Source organism: Leucoraja erinacea, chromosome 33, assembly GCF_028641065.1.
Source record: "Leucoraja erinacea ecotype New England chromosome 33, Leri_hhj_1, whole genome shotgun sequence".
Lineage (NCBI taxonomy): Eukaryota > Metazoa > Chordata > Chondrichthyes > Rajiformes > Rajidae > Leucoraja > Leucoraja erinaceus.
In genome coordinates, this window is record NC_073409.1 from 380,606 (window position 1) to 405,235 (window position 24,630).

Sequence of the window (24,630 nt, forward strand, 5' to 3'; positions counted from 1 at the left end):
CATGTTCTCCACAGATACTGCCTGACCCGCTGAGTTACTCCAGCACTCTGTGCTTCTGTTTGTAAACCAGCATTTGCAGTTTCTTGCGTTTAACATTTCAATCTGCAGCTGATGGCTAAGGACAATTATAAATTCCTGAGAATATTGACAATTTGTCTGATGCACCAGAGGATAGAGAGGTTTTCAATGCTGCTCTTGAGAATATAACGATTGATAAAAATGTCTTGCGGACTTTGATTTGTCAGTGGCTGAGTAAAATGAATGCTTCAGTTCTGAGAACAATGATCTAATGATAAGACTGCTCTCTAGTAAAGGGCGCAGACTCCTATGGCAGTCCCAAGGGCACCGAGACAGTCACTCCAATGGCTCGGTGGGTATGCTATGTTATGGTACAATAGTTCTTAAACATTGGGGGAAATGTATTTGGTACTTTAAGAATTTTGACTTCATAAAGAGTGGCTGGCTGCCATTGGTCAGTGAGATGTAAATAATGTTTGAACATTTGATTAAACTTTTAATTAGGTAACATAGAAAGTCAGGCAGGGAATGCAGCAAATCCTGTCTGTGGGAATTTTCAGAATCACGTGAAAAGTTGTTTAGAAAAAGCTTTTAGCCAAGCTCCCACACGGCAGTTTCTTGTTAGGTCATAGATTCAGCCTGTTGGTTGGGTCATCTACCTTCACTGGCAATACTTGTTATTCCCACAATGTCAGTTTACCAGGACATTCACCAAGGATGGCACCAAGACCACATTATTATTCCCCATTAGCAAGCTTAATGCCTATGATGTAAAATAATCAATCACAGATTCTCAGCTTCATCAAGAAGGTCATATAAATGTAAAAAAGTTAAATTCCCAGCAAGCCAGGCTGGCGTGGCCCAATGGAGAGAACACGAATCAGGTATCAAATGATATTTGACAATTAACATTTTTCACCGCCATTCTACGCAGTAATTAATTAATCACCAAAACATCCTCAAGCAAAGCTGCCAGTGAGAGGACTCAGTCCCGAATGATGTTCTTAAAAGTAGTTTTGAACTTTACCTATTTTGGCAAACGGTAATAGGTAAAGTTCCAAACTTTATTTATTAAAATGTACAGGATACAGCAAACACACAAACCAGATTATAATAGAAAACACATCGTACCGTCAATGAATATCTGTCTTCCAATCAAATTATTGTAGTCAAACAAGTTCGGTCAGGTAACATAAGATTATTTACAGTTTAAAATATTATCTTATAAATAATCAAGGTTACGCACTTAAGCTTTCAAATCCTGGCTTTATATATGCAGCTGTAAACAGAATAAGTGGCAAATCACAAGTTAGTGACTATACAAAGTAAGGTGTACATTTAATGATTTTGCATAAACTTCAAAACAAATTCTGGCAACTTTCTAAATGATTTAAAATATTTTCAATTTAAGATATCAAATTAAGTACAAAAAAAAACAAATTCACATACCTCAGTAAAATACCAACCCAGTATCAATAACTACCAGGTGTCTGGTTGGCATGAAGCATTTCTGGTCCAATGCCGTATCAAAGAATGAGTTGAAGTAAAATTAGTTTGTACAAAATAGAGTTGATGCAAGGGATAAGTCTAAGGATAGCTGTCACTTGCATTGCCAGTTGTTGATACATGGCTTGGAGTGTAGATTGGCGATTGTCCAACAATGCCCAGAGATTAGGGCTGGCAACACACATTTCCGGGCATTTATTTCATTAGTAATAAGCAACAAAAATAAACTGACATCTCAACATTTGTTCTGTGAAGACACCTTCCTTTTTTTTTAAAAAAGGTACCACTGACACTTATTTTTAAAAAGTCAAGAGTTCTCAGCACAGTGCCTTCCTGTGGAAAAGTTCTTTCCTGGGGGGGAAAGTGATAGTTACAATTCCTCTTCATTCATGCTGTCCAGTTGGGCTCGGTGTACTTCAAGTTCCTCGGCACTCACCATTGCCGGGTCGATTGCAGCGTACCGCGTGCCGTGAAACTGCCGCAGGTGGATCTGAAAGCAGAGGCTAAACTTTAATGGATGCTGAGATGAAGCACCCATTTAAACCCCCTCTTCACTGGCTCACGTTACGACAATGTTCAATATGTAATAAGCTCATGTTCATAGAATACTAAGTACCTGGCATCATCCAAATTTAATATCAATAAGAGCACTGCTACTCCTGGGCTTTAGGGACTTTATCAAAGTAGTATTGAGACATCTGGCAGAATGTACACATTGGTGTATAGTGATATAGTGGTGGTGGATTAGATATCATGCCACAGGCTGCTTTGCATTGTATGACGATGAACATGGCTTATTAAATACAGATTGGACATCAATGTTACAAGATCCAGGGGGTTACAAAATCATGGGCAGGGGAAAAATGGTGAAAAGGCAGTACGAATTAAGGACAATATTCTACTATTGAGTAGAGGGAATGTCTGGTCAGAATCAGAGGATGAAGCAAGAAGGGAGCTTAGCACCACTGGAGGTATTCTATAGCCACCAAATAGCATGAGGAGATTCCAAGAGATATCTGGATAATTACCTCAATGGACGCCTGAATAATGTTTCCTAGGGAAAGGGTAGGTGTTTCTGAGATGACCTCAGAAGTTCCAAAATAGAATGTTTCTGATCTGATGTGTGGGAGAGATTATGGGATCTGGTTGGTGGGAATGAGATAGGCCATGAATCAACGGGAGAACATTTGGAGAGGTGATCATAGGATCATAGCGTTTAGGTTAATAACAGAAGCAAAAGAATAAATAAATAACAGAAGCAAAAATGGAGCTTCTGAAATAGAGGAGGATGACAAGGGCCATGGTCAAGTGGAACAGGTAGAATGTACAATGCAACAGAAATTGTAAAATATGTTTCATACACAAACTGAATACATCCCCCAAATAGAGAATCATATTGGTACTAAAGCTCTCTAGATAAACTATTAGATGAGATGATCAAAGAAACAGAACGCATTCATGTTACATGGATATCCTGAGAGCACCGGATTGATTATAGGTCGAAAGGGACAAGGAAAAAATGCCATAAGTGGGGGGCATGGACAGAGAATAGCAGTTAATGTGAAGTAGAATCCATAAGCCAACAGTATGTTTATAGTTAGCAGATGGAGGAAGTTAGGTATATGGTAAAGTTCCAAGAATTTGACATCCTCTGGATTTGGTGATTTGGACCAACAGTATGACCAGGCTGCTGGTGGCGACTCCACCAATGCTCAAATATAGAAAGAGCGTAGGATTCAGGGCACCTGCAGGTTAAAGGGGTGAAGGAAGCAGGGCCCTGGTGTATTTGAAGGATTCAGGGCACCTGCAGGTTAAAGGGGTGAAGGAAGCAGGGCCCTGGTGAATTTGAAGCAAGCTTGACGAACAGACCCCTAGGGAGTTTAAAGAAAGTGCAGGAAATGTGAGCTTGGTGAGTTAAAGCGATGCTGGTGAGTATAAACGGAGCATGTGACTTTGAGGGAAATGTGTAGAACAAAACCAGCTAAGCTAGATGCTAAAGAATCAAGATACAAAATTGTTGCAGTTTCACTGTAAAATGCCTGCAGGCAAAATGCCGCCTACTATCAGTCTGTATCAGGGAAGAGGATGGTGTTAAAACGAAATGCAACCAGAGACAATGGGATGAAAAATGATAACAAGACACTGGAAATACTGGTTATGCCAAAGAACTAAGCTGCACAAGACATGTCCTAGGTTGCTGAGAGAGATGGAATGATGCATACAGAGTTACCATAATTTCTTCCAATCTCCCAAAGATACAAAACTCTATCTGCAATTGTAGAATTGATACTTCTGTTGTTTCTTTGCCAAAGAAAACTTATGTAAAGATGTTTAAAATGCATTCATTGTTCCCGCCTCTTCATTTGCTCACTATTCATAGAAACATAGACATAGAAAATAGGTGCAGCAGTAGGCCATTCGGCCCTTCGAGCTTGCACCGCCATTCAATATGATCATGGCTGATCATCCAGCAATCACTTTGTCAAGAATTCCACCTAACTTCCTTATTTTCTTAAGTTTAAGGTAATTTTCTTAGCACACAAGACGGCAATCTGTTGCCACCTCACCTGTGCATAAAGGTTGACTTCAGCACTCCGACACAAGTAGGGAAAGTTACCACCAGTTTTCAGATGTGCCCGCCTTGCATTTGGGTACAATTTGTACATTTCTTCTTTGGCTTCCTGAGAAAGTGCACTGTGGTCAAAGACCTAAAACATGTGATAGAATACACAGCTTGAATTATTCCTCTACACAGTATTCATTGAGTACATTAACGTCAAGATTGTTGAGGGAAGGGTGGGACTATTTGAGGGCCAAAGTTACAAGTGAGTAATTTTGCACTTAACTTCATAATCGCGAAGACTGTTACCCTGCTACCTAGATGTACTGCATATATACCTTTTACAAATGTCATCACGGATACATTGCTCAGTGGATTACACTCTTGCAGCAGTTCTAGGGTTTGGCTTGATATCCAGATACCTTTGGGACACAGGTCCTGAGCACCACACCAGGTTGATGCCCGCTGTGATGTGTCTGGTACAATCAGGCCCCTATCAGTATCAGATGCATTGAATGCTACTGACTGATGACTGGCTTTTACTAACACTGAGCTCATGCAATCACCGCTGGGACTGATTGCAAGCACTGGACAAGTGTGGCGGGCCTGGCCATTGTTCAGAATGGGAATGATCATGAAGACATTGTCCCTGAAAACTAATTCTTCCAACAATTTAAATGGTTAATACAATGTTAGAGCTTGGACCTAAGCTACCACTTCTGCAATTAGATTATTGGTCTTTAAATGTCCGGACAGTAATAATATTTCCACACTCTAAAGAGGTGCAGGTATGTAGGTTAATTGGCATTGTATAAATGTAATTTGTCCCTGGTGTGTGTAGAATAGTGTAAGTGTGCAGGGATCGCTGGTCGGCGCGGACTCGGTGGGCTGAAGGGCCAGTTTCCACGCTGTATCTCTAAACTAAAGTTTAAGAGGCTTTGAAATAGGCCATGGATGTGCAGGGAATGAAGAGATCTGGATCATGTGTGCAGGGACGATTATTCTAACTTGGCATCATGTTCGACACGGGCGTTGTGGGCAGAAGGGACTGTTCCTGTGTTGGACTGTTCTATGTTTAAAATTCAGATTTGTAGAAAAGATATTAGCATAGCAACTGAAAGGGCATGTGAAGATTACAGGAACAGGCAGGAGTCTGATTAGAGATGGTCAAATGGACAAGGCTGGTGGACAAACAGGTCTCACAGTAATGTAATCAGATGTACGCTACAAGGAGCTGTGAAATAACACAAACATTCCATACATTGGAATCAAATATACTTACGTCCATTATCGTAACAGGAACTTCTTTAATCTTGTGAGGTTCTACGTACGAGTTCTGGCAATTAAGAGTGAGACGAGAGGCCAGCTCACCCTGCCCCAAACTTTCCAACTGGTTTTGAATAAAACGAGAGGTGGGAAATATTTGTCACAAACATTAAATAGCAGGGTTGCATCAGCAAGCTGAACCTTTGGATTCATTCAGTTAGAGTCCTGTACTTAACAAGTCTGCTTGCCACCACCACAGCTATTACCCAAGCACATGACAAGCATTCCAGACAGACACATTCAAACAGACACGGGGTAACACAGACAGATGGCCTGTACACAGCAGGGGAAAGTGACAAGATCAGAGAACAAGAGAGGGGAGGCAGGCAGACATGGGGAAGGAGGGTTTAGGCAACTGAAACCGGATGTAGAGTTATCAACTGAGGAGTGTGGATGGAGGGGGGGGGGGGGGGGGGGGGTTCAGACCGGGGGGACAGGGTAGCAAGACGGGGGGAAGGGAAGGTCAGGAGCAGAAGTGAACCAGAGGGAGGGGTGTGGGGAAGAAGCAGGAGGAAGGTCAATGGGAGGGGGTGAGAATTCAGGGGAGGGTGATGAGCCCCAGATGTAGTGTCCTGGAGTTTGATGGTAAAATGCAACCTACACAATGGCATTGCAGTTGCCCATCTCATCACAATGACTGTGGTGAACACTCAGCATTCCAGAATGTGGCCATGGGGAACATCATTGTCCCAATGTCGCCAACAGGAAGAAGGAACCATGATTTTGCAAGCACTGAACTACTGAAATTAACCACAGCATTATATTTGTAATGTAACATTACTAACTCTATCAAAGACTGTTTGACAACTGTACTGAGCTCAAATGTGCAGGAACTGCAACTTAACTGCATTTCTGGGGCATTTTTTGCCATCTGTTCTGGCTATAAGATCCAATACTGGCCATAATCAATACTTTTGGCCTTTTCCCTCTATATTTCATATTTTGTTGCTTCCCAGCTGCTGCGTTTTAATTGATTAATTCTCTTTTAGAAATCATAGTATTCAGAAAATAAGCTTCAATGAATTACTACACAGAGTTCAGTAGTGTTATAATTGAGGGCTCCAGCAGCCAAAGCATGGGACCATTGAATCAGAGACTCCAGTACATTTCCCATCTTAGCCACACACAAATACCAAAAGAAAGCTGCCTACCCGATCAACCATGAAATCAATTGCATCCGCCATTTTGGAATCCACAGGGCCAGTTGTAAAGTTTCCAAGAACAATCTTTTTCAGCATAAATCCAGGCATCAGCCAAAAGCTGGAGAGAAGTTTCAGTAAAGTTGATAGTCATTGAAAGAGAACATCAAAGAAAATTAGCATAATTAACAATCATATCTGAATGGCAAAACGAATTGAAGTTATTTTACAGATGTCCCAGTAACATGAAAGCCATCAAGAGAACCCAAACTGAGCAATCTGATCATAGAAGAAAAATATAGATTTGATAAATAAGGGAAATACTGAAGATGCTTGAAATTTGAAGTGAAAAGGGAAAATTCAGTAAAGACATGACAGATCACTAAGCACTTGTGGAGAGGGGTTCTACAGGCTGATGATGTTTCAACAAACTGACAAAAGATTACTGAATTGTTTGTGCTCCACATAAGCTGGCTAATCAGCTGCGGATTTATTAAATTTCCAAATTTTACAAACAAATTGATAATAAGATTGTGAGGAATTTGAGATATAAAAAAATGTATGATATAGGTAATTAAAGAACTTGCATTTTATTGAATTATGTGGAGCAGGTTAATAAATTGGATAGCTGAGATACAGAATATTTACCTACTGGAATATTTCTATCCAAGTTAATTTGGATAGCTGAGATATGGCCTATTTCGATTCCCTAAAAAGGCTCGTAGAAACATATAATATTTCTCCAGGATATTGCCCATTTACTGTTGGTCACCGAGTTTAAACTCCACATCCTTCACTTCTCATCTGCATTCCTCTTACAATGACACAGTGGAAACAACCAACCGTCTTCAGGAAGGATATTTCAGATCCTGACAACCAAATAAAATATTCTCATCAGCCCTCTGAGAACAATTTCAAATGTTAACCTTTATTTCTTGATTGTCCTGCAAGTAAAAAACCTTTTCAGTGTCATGAGCTTCAAAATCTCTGTACAGGCCTCTGTTCTCTTTTCAGAAATCAATAGCAACATCCTTGCTACCATTCAGGTACATGGCTGGTCATCAGAGGCATTTAATTTTCCTGGCACGGTGCTCAGAATGGCACACAATACTCCAGCTAAATCCGAAAATTGAAGAAGGATTCCTTTATCTTCATGATCTATTGCTCCATATATCACACTGTATCCTTTAAATCACTGCAAAGACGAGACAAAACCTGCCTGATGTTTCATCATTTGCAAGATTTCAATTGTCATTCTTTGACAGAAGCTGAAAAGATGACACCTGTTGTAGGGAAAGACAAAAGGAAAATATTCTCCTAAAGTACTATATTCCCTCACCACCACCATTTAGAATGGAGATGAGGACATTTTTTTCACCCAGTTGAATTGAGAATCTATGGAATTCTCTGCCTCAGAAGACTGTGGAGGCCAATTCTCTGGATGTTTTCAAGATAGTTAGATAGAGCTCTTAAAGATAGCAGTTTTAAGTCAAGGGATATGGGGAAAAGGCAGGAACGGGGTACCGATTGTGGATGATCAGCCATGATCACAGTGAACTGGCTCGAAGGGCCTAAAGGCCTACTCCTGCACCTATTGTCCATTGACAAGGGACGCAAATGAATGGAAACACCACCCCCTGCTGGTTTCTCTTGAAATCTGTTGTTGTTCCTTCACCATCACTGCCACACTGCTGTCACTGTGCCTATTGTTCCATCCTTCATCCTCATTTTGGTCAGTCTGATCATCTGCCCATGCTGTTCTGGCCGGCTTACAGACAGAATTCAAGCATGAGGCCCTAACACAGAGAGTAATCCAGCAGAGTCCGAGCGGGCATAGCGTTCATTGTAACTTGCTCAAGATCACTTCACCCAGCCTGAATGAGTTGCCATGAGATCCATCGAGAAATGTGTTGACAATGTGTTCTAACTATATCCCAGTTAGGGTCTAACCTGACCCAAAATCTTGGATGAACAGGTAGATTCACTTTCTGCCAAAGTCCAGATCCAAACCTGTACCAAGGATGATTCCACCCCCCAGGAAACCCAGGTATGATCTCAGCAAGGGTATCAGGAATGCCAAGAAAGAATTCTAAAACAACCCAGAGGCTCCATTCAATCAAGAGCATGCCAGGCAACTGTATTAGGGCAACAAGCTGAAATCAGGGGCAATCTGCACTGGATGAGCTCAATGACTTTTGACTTCTCTTTGAACAGGTAAACAAAGTTCCACGAAGACACATCCCTCCATCATCTGCTGGCTCTGTTGCATACATCTCATGCCAGAAGTCAGATCTGTTTTCATGAGGATAAATTCTTGGAAAGCAGCCGGCCTGGATGGAATCCTCAGGCTGGTTCTAAAATTGTGCGCCAATCAACTGTCCTTACCAACATTTCATTTCAGCAGTCTCTTGTCCCTATCAGCTACAAGGAAATCTCCATCATTCCAGTCCCCAAGAGAAATAAGAGACAAAAAGCTGCAGTAACTCAACAGGACAGGCAGCATCTCTGGAGAGAAGGAATGGGTGACGTATCAGGTCCATTCTTTCTCTCCAGAGATGCTGCCTGTCCTGCATAGTTACTCCAGCTTTTTGTGTCTATCTTCAGTTTAAACCAGCATCTGCAGTTCCTCCTTACCCAAGATAAATAAAGTGGCCTGTCTCAATGACAACTATTCAATGGATCTAATATCAACCACATGAACAGCTTTGAAAGACTGATAATGGCCCACATCTGCACCCATTTCTCCAGACAATCTAGACTACTTTGCAAGTTATGTAAAATAGGTCTATAGAGGGATCCACCTTAATACATTTTACAGAATGAGCTCATCTCTAAATTTCTGGCCCTTGACTTGAGGACTCTATCTGCAACTGGCTCCTGGACGTTCTGATCAATAGATTAGGATTGGCCATAATATTTCCTGCACTGTAACCTTCAATACTGGTGTCCTTCAGGATTGGGTGTTCAGTCATCGCTCTACTCCCTGTGTGGCCAAATATAATGTTAACTCTATCTCTATTGCCCATGATACAACTGTTGTTTGCTGGATTAACAACCGGCACATAAACAGATGTATTGGCGCTTGAGTAATGTATTGAGTAAAGATCACCACAGAATAATCTGATTTAAAATTCATGCTGGAAATAATAACGTAATTATATCAATGCCTAATTATTCAACTATTAACAAGCAAATCAGCCAGATTTTAATGAGGTAACAGGCAACCAACACAGAGAATTAAATGAGATCCAAGTAGTTCTGCTTTTCCAAAGTGATGCAATAACGATATCTCAACAAGAAGTTACATTTATTTAGAGATATGCACTAATCAAAAAATAGTTAGGGCCTATCCCTCTCAATATAAACTCACGCAGCAAATGGTGACAACAGGACCTGCTGTCAGAAATATTTCTACTATTCATCAGTTGTTCTATCTGATTCACCAATGGAAAACTATGATTAGCTTTCATATAATCATAGAACTATGTAGCAAGGAAACAGGCCCTTTGGCCCACCTTGTCCAGGGTGACCAAGTTGTCATTTGGGCTAGTCCCATTTGCCTGCATTTGGCTCATGTCCTTCCTACCCATATATCTGTCCCAATGTCATTTACATTATCTTTGGAGAGATGCAATCACTTGCAGCAGTCTACTCCAACAAACGGTGTCCCAAACATTATGGTGCCCTGAAATGGGGGGACTATGTATAAACACTGCCCTAATTTCTACATGGTGAAACCAAAATGTATAAAAAATACCCTTTAATAAAAGCTGATAATGTGCACTTTAACCACATGTGATTTTTTTCTATTACAAATCTCAAAATGTGGAGCACAGAGGCAAAAAAATAAATGATGGGACTTTATCCCAAACTGTACATGACCAACCAACCAATGAATCCAAAGACATATGTATCTGGGACACTGATTGGAGACCACACCCATTGATAATGGAATCTCCTGCACCAGCTCTGCTTTGCTTGTCTGTAGCGAACACTAGCTGCATAATCACCACTGCCTGCCTTAAGCAAATACATTTCAACAGTTTGTCTACCCTTGCTGAAATAACACCATCACAATTCCCAAAAAACGTGGACAGCTAAGGAGATGGGAAAATGCAAGTAGTAGCTGTTTATCCGTTAAACTGTTATATGTCTGCAGATGCAAATGGCTGAACTTGTGGCAGCTTCCTCATAATAATGTGGGTGGAAACACTGCCATTCAGTCCAGCACCAAACAACTGTGGTGGGCACGTCTTGTAGATCTTGGCAACAGGTTAGCAATGCCATCAGAGTGCTTCCTGCAGGATAATGGACCAAGTGGACTACCTCTGAAGAAGGGTCTCAACCCCAAAAGTCACCCATTCCTTCTCTCCAGAGATGCTGCCAATCCCGCTGAGTTACTCCAGCATTTTGTGTCTACCTTCAAGCGGACTACCTCATGCCCAAGTCAGCTTTTTGAGAGCCATTAGTGAAATTGGCCTTTGCTATAATTGAGAGCCAGAGTGAGGCCGACATTGAGGCTTGCAGGAGGTCACTCAACATCTTTTGATCTCCCACTATTTGAAGCAAGACGACAAGCAATTTACAATCTTCCCACAGTCAACAAACAAGCTTGGCATGACATAAGAAGAGTTTCAATCTATGCACTGTGAACCCCATTGTTAAGTTTTAGTTACTAAAGAATCTTTCTAATATTAGAAATTGACTTTCATAATTGTGCCTTTGGATTGTAGATTTATTAAATGTGAAAAGAGTAAGAGGATATTGGAATAAGAGGAAAATGGCAGGAGAAATTTCAAGATTCCACAATCTAATCAAATCCAAATGGATTCCTTGAGATGAATAGAAGTGAATAATTGTACCAGCAACAATGAAACATTGATCTATTATTGTCTTACCTATTGGCAGTCCAAGACTGGTTGAAGATAGATGTGTCACTGAATGAATTACACAAGATAAGGGAATGAACTCTGGGTGATTTGTGTGCATATTCTGCAAACTTCTGTGCCAAAAATCCTCCCAAGGAAGCACCAAAAATGTGAACCTACACAAGTGAGATTTGACTGGCGTTAGTTTGTCCACGACTTGTGGCTATTATGGCATTGAAAATCTCAGGTCAATTCTAAAATCTATTATTTGAAAAGAATTTTACTTTTTTACATCAAGATTTTATTTAAAGGCATTCAGCCCATCTGATCTTTACGGTGTTTATCTATTCTTGTCTTGCTGTACATGCCTTCTCTAATCCCTTTTACCTAAATAATTGGCATGCCCCAAGATTTCTTTACATTGAGTGTAATTCAGCTTCCCCTTCTGTATGTTAAATCTATTCATGTTGTCTTCTGGTTGAACGTTCCTTCTTCTTGAATCCCAAATGGATTTTTTTTTTTTTGCATGTCGCACTATTTAGGGGCAGCAAACTCACACGATTTTAACAATCTATCAGGTCACCCTCAGAAAACAATCAGCTTTCCTGGATGTGAATAATCTCTCGGTTCTGATATCAAATGGTAAACCGTTTTCACATCCCCTTTGTGGCTAGCGAATCCTTTCATTGGAGAAAAACTCTGCAGACAGCTTCAACAAATGTCCTGTGCAGGTCCAAGTGACATCACTACTTATGAATGCTATCCCGCTGAGAGTAAATCCAAGTGATGCGTTAGCAACTGCATTGCTGCCCTGCACTGCAACCTTTAGTAGGCCGTTCACCCATTTCCCTAAATCTTTTAGTCATAGTGTGATACAGTGCAAAACAGGTCCTTCGGCCCAACTTGCCCACACCAGCCAACAATGTAATGTCCCAGCTGCACTAGTCCCATTTGCCTGCGCTTGGTCCATATCCCTCTAGACCTGTCCTATCCATGTACCTGTCTAACTGTTTTGTTAAATGATGGGATAATCCCAGCCTCAACTACCTCCTCTGGCAGCTTGTTCCATACACCCACCACCCTTTGTGTGAAAATGTTACCCCTCGAATTCCTGTTAATTTTTTTCCCCTTCACCTTAAACCGATGTCCTCTGGTCCTTGATTCCCCTACTCTGGGCAAGAGACTCTGCATCTACCCAATCTATTCCTCTCATGATTTTGTACACCTATATAAGATCACCCCTCATCCTCCTGCGCTCCAGCCAACTCAACCTCTCCCTATAGCTCACACCCACTAATCCTGGCAACATCCTCGTAAATCTTTTCTGAACCCTTTCAAGCTTGACAGTATCTTTCCTATAACATGATGCCCTGAACTGAACACGATATTCTAAATGCGGTCTCACAAACGTCTTATACAACTGCAACATGACCTCCCAACTTCTATACTCTGACTGATGAAGGCCAATGTGCCAAAAGCCTTTTTGACCACCTTATCTACCTGCGATTCGACCTTCAAGGAACCATGCACCTCTACTGAAGTCTGAAGAAGGGTCTCGACCCGAAACGTCACCCAGAGATGCTGCCTGTCCTGCTGAGTTACTCCAGCATTTTGTGTCCACCTGTACTCCTAGATCCCTCTGTTCTACAACACTATGCAGAGGCCTACCGTTTACTGTGTAGGTCCTGCCCTTGTTCAACGTCGCAAAATGCAACACTTCTCTGTATTGAATTCCATCAACCATTCCTCCGCCCACCTGGCCAATTGATCCAGATCCTGCTGCAATCTTTCACAACCATCTTCACTATCTACAACACCATTATTTTTTGTATCATCAGCAAACTTGCTAATCTTGCCGTGTATGTTCTCATCCAATCATTGATGTAGATGACAATCAGACCTACCAAAGTGAATCGTTTTTCTCCCAATAGCAAATCATCCCTGGTTCTTTGTATCTACTTATTTTAATTGTTTTATTAGACGGAGCCACAACCGCTCATGCCTTCATTGGACATTTACACATCAGAGCCCATTCAATAAGTTCAGTAAAAATGAACTACTCAACACAATCTTATCTTCCAGCACAATCAATGTTCCTGCGAATCATAGCACATATACGTCAAGCACTTTTATAACATGGCGAGTTTTTTTGCCTTTACTACCTTTATGTCAGTATGCTGCTTTTTCAATGAAAGAGCAGTAACATTCATTTGCTTCTCTTTCTACAGATGATGCCTGACATATTGAACATTTCCAAGCACTTTGTTTTTATATTATAGGAGTGAGGGTATATTAATTATGGGTAAATTAGTTACAGCAGAGATTTAAAAGAGCTGGTGGAGGCAATGAGCTGGAGTTTAGAAGGATGAGGGAGGGGGATATCATTGAAACATAACTAATAGTGAAAGACCTGGATAGAGTGGATGTGGAGGGGATGTTTCCACTAGTGGGAGAGTCTAGGACCAGAGGACACCTCAGAATAAATTATGTATTTTTGAATGGAGATGAGGAAGAATTTCTTTAGCCAGCGGGTAGTGAATCTGTGGAATTCATTGCCACAGACGCACATTCATTGGATATTTTTAAAATGGAGATCATAGGTTCCGGATTAGTATGGGCACAAAGGTTTTAGGGAGAAGGCAGGAGAATGGGGTTGAGAAGGGGAAATAGATCAGCCATGATTGAATGGCGGAGCAGACTCGATGGGCTGCATGTCCTAATTCTGCACCTGTGTCTTATGAAGGAATCTACAGGAAGTGCTGACTCAACAAGACAGCTAATATCATTAAATGCCCACACCTGGCCATGTTCTCTTGCAACTGCTACCATCAACTAGAATGTACAGGAGTTTGAAAACCATTACCTCAAGGTTCAAGAACAGTTACTTCCCATCGACAAGCACCCTGCACAACCCTAACCACAACTCCACGGAACCACTATGGACTTTGCACTACTACGGTTGGTTTTCACTTTGTTTTTTGCACTCTCATGGTCTAGTTTACTTGGAATAATTAATAATTTGTTGTATATTTACCGTTGTTGTTTAATGTGTCTATAAAGCTTTTGCCAGTACAAATGTCATTGTTCCGATTGACATCCGGTACCTCTGACAAATAAACACTCCCAACTCTTGCTCAAGGTGGTGCCTCGATCTCCCACCTGAATCTGGTTCCTTGCACTTCTCTGCCCAACTGACTTCCTGTATCCTCCTGAAGTCAGAAAGAATCTTCTCCCCATATCAGACACATGGTCAACATTTGCATCATCTGCCACTAGCTCCAGGTCTGAATCAGTAGCATAAAGTACAAAAGTTACTGAGCCTTGTGGAATTCTACAGTGTAAAAATACCTGTCCATTGCTCCTCCCTGATTTCTGCCAACAAGCCTATCTTTGATCCAAATTGCCACTCTTGTTTGGATCTTTTACTTAAATCTGCGCATCTCTGCCAAGAGTCTTTTACTCCTCATTTAATTATCCAAGTGTGCAATTTTCTTAATCTCTAAAAACAGTTACATTTAGATACACTGCAAATCATTTGGCAGTTATATACACATTTGTCAATTCTCCAAATGCACTGTGACATGTTGTTCGCCTATAGTACTTACAGCTACAATACATTTAAAAATTGTACAGTAAATTCTGTTCATATCATTCATATACTGAACAAAACATAGTTTGTATTAAATACAATAGTCATTCACTGACCTTATCCAACTGCAGATGATCTAAAAGTTTCCTGAATCCATCACAAAATTCAAGGATGTCCCAATAAACAGGATACTGTAACTATAAGATATTTGAAAACAGTTAAAAACAAAGCATGTGCAATCCATGATTGTGCATATTATAACATTCAAGTACAAATGTTTGCCATGCCTCTCTCTCCTTTTCAACCTCCAATGAAGTTGGCTTTTCTCTTTTATTTGCATTTATCTTTCCTTTTAAACACCTATTCAATTTTCTCAAGAAACACATCAAGACTTCTGCATAAACAACAGGGAAATTATAAACTGGCCGCACACACAGTTGTTGCGATTCAAATATTTTACAGTAAATCAGAAGCTATATCTACAAAGATATATAAAACCAAAATGCCACAATTATAAGCTCTTCATCTGAATGTGTTCAGCAATTGAAACCTAACTGATGAATGGAGAATTAAAGTAGAAATAATTGCATCAGATCTGACAGCCACTGCAGAGACTTGCTTGTAGGATGACATAGGTTTGAAACTCAAAAGTGAAGGGTACACATCTAGAAAGGAGAGGAAGCTAAGAAACGATGTTAATTAATAATGGTCTTAGTGTTGTAAATTCAGGGAACTAGATTGTGAGCAGTTTGGCTGGAGATGAGATATGATAAAGGGAAGATGTCACTTGTTGGAATGGTGTCCAGGCCCGTCCAATAATAACCACATTGGATATGGTTGCTGCTATAGCACAACTGCCTGTATTTCAATCTGGAAAATTATCAGCTAGCTTAAATGTACTGAAAAATGTAGGCATTGGTCTATCAAAGTTCAGTAAATTACATCCAAGAACATCTTTTAGAATAGATTAAAAAAAGGTATAGTCTCAACCTTAAAGAAAAAACATAATTGCATAGATGGTATGTCAGAAGATGCACTATCATTTAAAAAAAAGCTAGCAATAACTAAAAGGAGGGAAATGTTGATTTTTGAAACAAAGCCAGTGAGAGGCATAAAAAGGGATAGTAAGAGATTTTACAGATATTTTTAAAGTTTACATGTGAGTGTTGATCTTACACAAAGCGAGCAATAGCATTTGACCTGCAGCTCATTCCTGACTTGTGAGATGTAACACCTAGGTGGAACATTCAAGAACAAGCTGGCCTGGACTCTAGCTGGTGGTCCTCCATAGAACGTTTGCCTAGTGAGCTGCAGTCCGATCCCAAATATCTAATACCAAAAGGGGCCATTCAGTCTCAAGTTCCACTGCACTGACCTTTCCCTTTATCCCTGCAGTGTGCTGGAAGGTTCAATGTCTGAATGCTTTTGCATTCAAGAATCAACTAACTCTTTTCAAAGGCAGAATGGGGTAAGCATTTTTGTATTATACCAAATGTGGCATTGTGACATACAGATAGGGCAAAGAGATAATGGACAGAGAGAGAAGTAAATGAACAATTATTGGTAGTTGAACCACTGTGATAGTGGAGATACTGGAACTGTTTCAGAGATATGGGTCAGGATCAGGCCGACATGAAAACAAAAGGCAATCATAGGAACCATTGCAAGATCTACACAAACAGAGGTAATATCATTTACAACATTACATTAGTTCAACTATTAATACCATAACATAGAACATAAAAAAATTGGTGCAGGAGTAGGCCATTCTGCCCTTCGAGCCAGCACCGCCATTCAATGTGATTCTGGCTGATCATCTAAAACCAGTACCCTGTTCCTGCTTTTCCCCCCATATCCCTTGATTCATTTTGCCCCAAGAGCTAAATCTAACTTCCTCTTTAAAACATCCAGTGAATTGGCCTCCACTACCTTCTGTGGCAGATAATTCCACAGATTCACATCTCTCTGGATGATAGAAAACAAGGCAAGAATGTTAAATTGTGGTAAAATGGTCATTTAAAGAAAGCAACAACATTTCTAATGTTTATCTACTTCAAGTTCCTGCTGGTTAGTCATACTTACAGTGATAACTCTGTAACCCCATCCAGTTAGGGCTAAAATCTGTTGGAAAAATACATCTGCAGTTCCACTGACTGGGGGAAGAAATATAATTGGACATCTTATGTTTCTGGGCCCAGCATCATAAAGGGACCACACTTTACTATCATCATCATCCACTATTATCTGTAAAAAAAAAAGGAATACAATTCAAAGTTAATTCAAAATCTGAACTAGAATAAACCTGAAATTATGAAGCTTTCGCTTAGCTCTGGGAATAAAAATGATGCCGGCATTCATTGCTGAGCATTGCACTGGCTAGTACCTCTCAGTCTGCTTCCTGAGTGACCCTTAAACCGAGGATTATAGCAGGTCCAGAACCTGTTTCTCCAAGTAAGAGTTAGATTTGGATTGTGGGAACAATTATGGGCAAAGAACCCGAAGCACTGAGACACTCCAGAATACAGACATCTGCCAAACTGCTGCTTTGGAGTCAATTCAGAGCATGGAGCCTCGGCACCCCACACTGAGCCCCGGCACCCCACTGAGCCCCGGCACCCCACACTGAGCCCCGGCACCCCACGCTGAGCCCCGGCACCCCACGCTGAGCCCGGCCACCCCACGCTGAGCCCCGGCACCCCACCCCCACCCCACTGAGCCCGGCACCCCACGCTGAGCCCGGCACCCCACTCTGAGCCCGGCACCCCCACGCTGAGCCCCCCCACTGAGGCACCCCACTGAGCCCCGGCACTGAGCCCCGGCACCCCACACTGAGCCCCGGCACCCACCCCACACTGAGCCCCGGCACCCCACTGAGCCCCGGCACCCCACTGAGCCCCGGCACCCCACACTGAGCCCCGGCACCCCACACTGAGCCCCGGCACCCCACGCTGAGCCCCGGCCCCACCCCACCCCACTGAGGGTCAGCACCCCGGCTGAGCCCCGAGCCCCGGCACCCACACTGACCCCACACTGAGCCCCGGCACCCACTCGGCACCCACTGAGCCCCGGCACCCCACTGAGCCCCGGCACCCCCCTGAGCCCCGGCACCCCACTGGCACCCCACTGAGCCCCGGCACCCACCTCACTGAGCCTCTGCACCCCCCACTGAGCCCCGGCACCCCCCCACTGAGCCTCTGCACCCCACGCTGAGAGCCCCGGCACCCCACACTGAGCCCCGGCACCCCACGCTGAGCCCCGGCACCCCACGCTGAGCCCCGGCACCCCACACTGAGCCCCGGCACCCCACACTGAGCCCCGGCACCCCACGCTGAGCCCCAGCACCCCACGCTGAGCCTCGACACCTCACCATCCCATCCTCCATTCCCAGCACACACAAGCACAGACATAATGTATTCATCAAGCACTCTGTCATTCATCAAGCACTCTATTACCATCAATCTCCTCCCTCCATCACCATCCATTGCTCCCCAACACCCACTGGCTTCACAACTAACAACTAACTATCTTGTAGAGCAATCATTTGAATAGTTTAGATTTAAAACATTTAGAGAAACACTTTCCACAGAAAATCTCTTTCTTTAATCCCAATATACTGACACAGCAACAAACAGTACTTGCCTTTTTCAATGGAACTGTACTCCGGAACCAATTATAATCAGGGGAGACCTTTATCTCACCCATTGCGAATAAAACATCTAATGTAATAAGTGTGCCTAAAGCGAACAAACAATTATGTTATTGAGATATTTACTTATAAATATTTGTTCAATTATTATTTTATCATTTGCAACATATTTTAAGGACAGCAAATTGATACATCACTTTTTTTCCATGCAAAAGAGTCGGTACAGGGAGAGAGGGCAAGTTCATGAGGCAATTACTGAAGAATAAGGAACTTTCCATGGAAGTACAGTGAGTACACTCGATTGATTTTTACTGCTGGTCAGCTGTGGCAGTGTGCGTGTAGGAACAGTATAAAAATACCTGTAGTAGAAATAACAGGAATCAGCCCTTGTGCCTCTTCCACCATTCAGTAACATCTAAAAATGATTTGGCCCTTGCCTCAAATATACTTAATAACTGAACATTCATGGGTCTCATAGGTTCACCATACTCAGGATGAATACATTTATGTTCTTCTCTGTCTTGAAAGACATCACCTTTTCTCAACCCCAAGTTCTAGACAGCTGTTGCCATCTATGATGCCAAACAAATGATGTATGTTTCAATGAGATTGCTTCTCAATCTTCTAAAATCTTGACAATTGAAGCCCACCTACGTAATTTCTCCTCATTGTCAACATCAATCCCACCCCACCTCCCCCATTTCTACTTCCCAATCCCAAGAATGGCACATAGCTGAAGGAGTTCCTTGAGGTTTGTCAGATTGATATCAAAGATGGGAAATGTTAGTTATATGGAGTGGAGAAGAGAGTTGCAATTGTTAGCTTCAGAAGGTTAATGAGAGACCTAATAGAAATGCACAAAATTGTGAGTTTATTAATCAAAGTCAGGGGAAGTGAGTTGGTATATCATAGGCAAAAGTATGGAGAAATAAAACACTTCATGCAGATGGTCAGTAAGACACAGAATGTACTACCTAAAAGGGCAGTGAAATAAGATTTCAGAAGGACCTACAAAAGGTAATTCAACATTTACTTTAAGAACCTATTTACAGAGTTATAGTGTTGTGAGCTCAAATTCAATACCTCCAAAGAGCCATAGCAGACAGGACAGATCAGATAGTCATGTGTAATATTGATTCAATAAAAGCAAGAGCTACGAAGGGTAGGCCATACAGCACCTTGAGCCTATTCCAACACTCAAAAGTTCAAGAATGATCTGATTATTGGCCTCAACACCACCCTGATTCTGACTCGGTATCCACAGCTTTCTGAAGTGGAGAAATCGCATTCACAACCTGCAGAATTCCTAATTTCAGTTATAAGTGTGTGTCCCTTTGTCCTGAGGCATGAACTCAATTCGTGATTCACACAACACATTCTCTCAGCATTTACCCTCAGGATCTTATATGGAATAATGGCAGAAGTATGAAAACCCCAAAAAGTAGTTGGCAGACTGCATGCTTCACAGGCTTGACTTTCTTTCATTCTATTCAACTCCAGCCTAAGCCTGTTCATTACCTACTTATTGGGAGGGTTAGGGGGGTAGAAACCAACAGTGAAAATATATTTTAAAATGTTTTGCAGCTGGTTTAAAACACATTTGCTTAATTAGTCTCTGTAAGGAATTGTAAGAATATTTTCTACTCTCTAACTCTCATTAACAGACTCATCCATTGCAGTGTTGCCTGTTTCTAGCTTGATGTTTTATCTAAGTGAACACTTTTCACACACAAGCAGAGGCATGAGGCCAAATAGCACCACTATTCCTTCCACTCCTACCATGCTGGGATCAACCATCGTGCCACATACTTGACAATGGCTACAGTCCTTTCAACTATTACCTTCCATATTCAATGATGAATATCATTCAGAATATGATGCATTCATGGGACTCCTGCACTATCCAACATTCTCCTAGTCTGTATTGCAGTCACCATTCCTTCTCTGCCTGATGATACTTCAATGATTGGATTAGTAACTCCTGGAACATGGTATCCACATAACATATCTTGGGCAGCTCATGAAGAAAACAGGGAGCTTCTCAAACATGTACAAATCTATGGGACTTCCCCTCAATGTTTACATTTAATTTCTTTATTCAAATTCCACCTATTAATAGTCACTGTTAAACCATGAAGAGTAGAACATCAGTTATTCATTAAAACCAAAAGAGATGTGACCACCGATATCATTGATGCAACAATACTGAGGAGGGTGTTCACACAAACCATTTCTCTATATGGCATACAAATAATGACTGAACTCCCACATTTAAACAATAAGTTCCTGAAGAACCATATTAACTTTTACTAATGAAAAAGCTACTAAAAAGAACATCTCCATTGTACAAGGTTAAGTAACAAGGAACATTTCAAACTCATTACATGGGTTAGCATGCATTTTTGTAAAGACAAGAAATAATCTTGTCAAACTGGAGTGTTGTTACTTTTGCCACACACAGAAAAAAACATTTAAAATGTCTTTATTACTCAGGTATGGCAGACTCAGTTCCAAGTTATTGACAATAATCTGTATATTTAAATAAATTCAACAAAGTAATACATTAATAGATTGCTACTAAAGAGCACAATAAAGTGCCACAGCGAAGTGAAACAGCAGCTAAATACAAGTACAGTGTGATCAAACTAGGGGCTCCTTGGCACTACAGATACTCGTGTTGCTTTCCAAACAAGGAGAATTACTCTCACCTATATGTTAGGCAGGTTGGTCATTGGTGGTTTTACTTGCGATGGACATGGATATCCCAATTCTGCCCGTGGTATGTAGCGTGGAAGAGCAGATACATCAGCTGAGAGAAGGTATCAGCCAGGAGGTTGCACTAAGCTCGACCTGAAGACGGAAGTTTTGTATAATGTATTTCTGCCTACTCTGTTGAGTATCTCCAGCATTTTCTGCTTTCATTTATATAAATATATTAATCGCCAATACATCTAGAAACGTTGGACAAATTTAAGGCCAGACCATGCATACCTTCGAGTGACATGCAACTTGTGTGCAGTGTGTTCATTGGTTAGTGTCGAATGAGTAATTTACATGGAAAAGCATACATTTATTATCTTTGCCATTGTAACATGTCCCAATACTTTGAACCAAAACAAAGCAAAATCTGATCCAAGAAACCAAACGCTCAGTCAAATCATGGTCAAAGATTTATCTTAAAAGTAGAAAGGGTTTCATGGAGTAAATTGCATTGCTTGAAGTCTGAGGCTGGGCAGCACAGTGCACAATTGGTAGAACCACCACTTCACAATGCCAGAGACCCAGGTTCAATCCTGATCTCAGGTGCAGTCTGTGTGAACTCCAGATTCAGATTCAACTTTAATTGTTATTGTCAGTGTACAGTACACTGTACTTTGTACCATGTACTTTGTACGTTCTCCCTGCAACCACGTGCATTTCTTCCCACACCTTAATAATGTGCATGTCAGTTGGTTATTAGGCTGCTGTAAAATGCCCCCAGCGTGTAGGCAAGCATTAAATCTGTGAGAAGCCAAGGAGGAATGCAATGAAAATATGGGATTGGTGAAAATGGATGGTTGATGCTCAGCACAGACCCAATAACCTGAAGGGCCCACGTCTGTGCTGCAGAGAAGTCAGAAAGTCATGGGATAACAAGGTGGGTTGTCAAGAACAGGAAGACAAATTGTAATAACAGGAAACTGCAGATGGTGGTTGATACCAAAGATAGACATAAAATGCTGGAGTAACACAGCGGGTCAGGCAGCATCTCTGGAGCAAATCTCTGAAGGTCTGTAGTAGGGTCACAATCCAAAACCTCACCTCGCCATTTGTCCAGACATCCTGCTTGTCTCGCTGAGTTACTCCAGCATTTTGTGTCTATCGCAGAAAGTTAGATGTTTGGATATAGAGAAAGCAGAACTTGAAAATGTGAAGTAACAATTTTAAAATGTAAATTTTGCTTGATCAGATATGGGTGCAAACTCAATGAACAAATTCATGGGCAGACAGGATGTGCAGGAGTAGGCCATTCGGCCCTTTGAGCAAGCACCACCATTCACTGTGATCATGGCTGATCATCCACAATCAGTACTCCGTTCCAGCCTTCTCCCCATATCCCTTGACTCCGCTATCTTTAAAAACTCTATCTAACTCTCTCTTGAAAGCATCCAGAGAATTGGCCTCCACTGACCTCTGAGGCAGAAAACTCCACCGATCTGGGTGAAAAAGTTTTTCCTCGTCTCCGTCCTAAATGGCCTACCTCTTATTCTTAAACTGTGGCTCCTGGTTCTGGACTCCCCCAATATCAGGAACATGTATCCTGCCTCCAGCATGTCCAATCCCTTAATAATCTTATATGTTTCAATACAATATCCTCTCATCCTTCTAAATTCCAGTGTGTACAAGTCCAGTCGCTCACATTAGGCCAACGGCCATAGAATTGTCATAAATTGATATTCATAGTAGCGGTAAGACACCATTTACTGAATCATCCCTAAACCTCTCATCCACTCAATAACTTAACCACACCATTCAATACCTCTATCCCTATTCCCTCTCCCAGATCCATTCCCCCAAACCCTCTGCCATTTATTTTACACCTCCTTTCTATTCCTCTTTCTCCCTCGCTATATCTTTAGCACCTCCCACACCCACTTTACTTTCCCCACCTTAATCCTTCCCCTGCTGTCAATGATCTAACTTGCGCGGTTCTGAACTCACTGTTTTACAGCTCCATATCCCACCACTAACCCGTCAGCCCAACTTCAAAATGCACTCTTCTGCGTAAAACCTTTTGTCAACCTGTCCTTACTTTTTGTTCAATTTCCTCCCATTAGCCTTAACACTGCCTACTATTGCAACCTCGGATATCTACCCTCAACTCCTTATCGTATCTCTCCCTTCCCTCTGACCACACTCTCCTTCCTCGTCAATTCCTTCCACAGATGTTGCTTGAAGTTCCTCCAGCAGTTTCGTACTCAAGATTCCAGCTGCTGCAGTCTCTTGCCTCATACATGCCCTCTTCCTGCTTCTATCCCCGAACCCCATCTTGTGCCCTCCACCCCCGCACACCCCACCCCCCCCCCCCCCACACACACACACACCTCCACACTACCCTCCACCCCCCCACCACCCACACCAGCCCCGACATCTCCCTACACTCACATCTTTCATACTCGCCTCACCTCCACTGTTCCACCTCACTCCCCTGCTGCCCCTCCCCCATCATAGCCCCCCCCACACACACACCCCCCCACACACCCCCCCTCACACACACAGTCCCCTTCCCACACACCCCCCCCACACCTCCACACACACCCCCCCCCCCCCCCCCCCCCCCCCCCCCCCCCCCCCCCCACACACACACACCTCCACACTACCCTCCACCCCCTCCCCCCCACACACCAGCCCCGACATCTCCCTACACTCACATCTTTCATACTCGCCTCACCTGCACTGTTCCACCTCACTCCCCTGCTGCCCCTCCCCCATCATAGCCCCTCACCCCCACACACACACACCCCTCTACACACCCCCCTCCCCTCACGCCTCCTCCCACCCCCCTCCACCCTCACCACACCCCCGGCCCGCTCCCGCTCCCGCTCCCCCCCCGCTCCGGCTCCGGCCCCTTGACCCACCCCCACACACACACCCCCCGGCCCGCTCCGGCCCCTTGACCCACCCCTGCCCCCTCACCCTGGACATCGGCGCCGCCATCATCTCCGGCCGGAAGTTGCCGGCTCGTGACCGTCAACGGGCGGCGCATCCGGGCACCTCCAGGGGGCGGGGTTTCCGGCGGTAGGTGGAGACTGAGGTCAATATAGTGGTGTAGAGTGTAGTGTAGTGGTGTATAGTGTAGTGGTGTATAGTGTAGTGGTGGTGTATAGTGTAGTGTAGTGGTGTATAGTGTAGTGGTGTATAGTGTAGTGTGGAGTCTAGTGTAGTGTAGTGGTGTACAGTGTAGTGTGGAGTCTAGTGTATGGTGTGGTGTAGTGTAG

General features: G+C 42.6%; 1 protein-coding gene across 3 annotated transcripts; it reads right to left on the reverse strand.

Annotated features, from left to right (window-relative positions):
• Window positions 1-1,014: 1,014 nt before the first annotated feature.
• spg21 (SPG21 abhydrolase domain containing, maspardin) lies at window positions 1,015-24,411 on the reverse strand. Of its 3 annotated transcripts, XM_055660991.1 has the most exons (10): window positions 24,329-24,411; window positions 21,361-21,502; window positions 18,646-18,740; window positions 17,089-17,250; window positions 15,123-15,203; window positions 11,448-11,593; window positions 6,562-6,670; window positions 5,367-5,474; window positions 4,092-4,232; window positions 1,015-2,014 (listed from the first exon to the last, which is right to left on the reverse strand). In XM_055660991.1, the coding sequence occupies exons 3-10, from the start codon at window positions 18,706-18,708 to the stop codon at window positions 1,895-1,897; spliced, it is 930 nt and encodes a 309-aa protein (XP_055516966.1). In that variant the 5' UTR covers window positions 18,709-18,740; window positions 21,361-21,502; window positions 24,329-24,411; the 3' UTR covers window positions 1,015-1,894. The 3 variants fall into 3 exon arrangements, with proteins under 3 accessions (XP_055516966.1, XP_055516965.1, XP_055516967.1); XM_055660990.1 differs by lacking the exon at window positions 21,361-21,502 and having other exon boundaries at window positions 24,329-24,406; XM_055660992.1 differs by lacking the exons at window positions 21,361-21,502; window positions 24,329-24,411 and adding an exon at window positions 18,850-19,011.
• Between the last annotated feature and the right edge of the window lie 219 nt (window positions 24,412-24,630).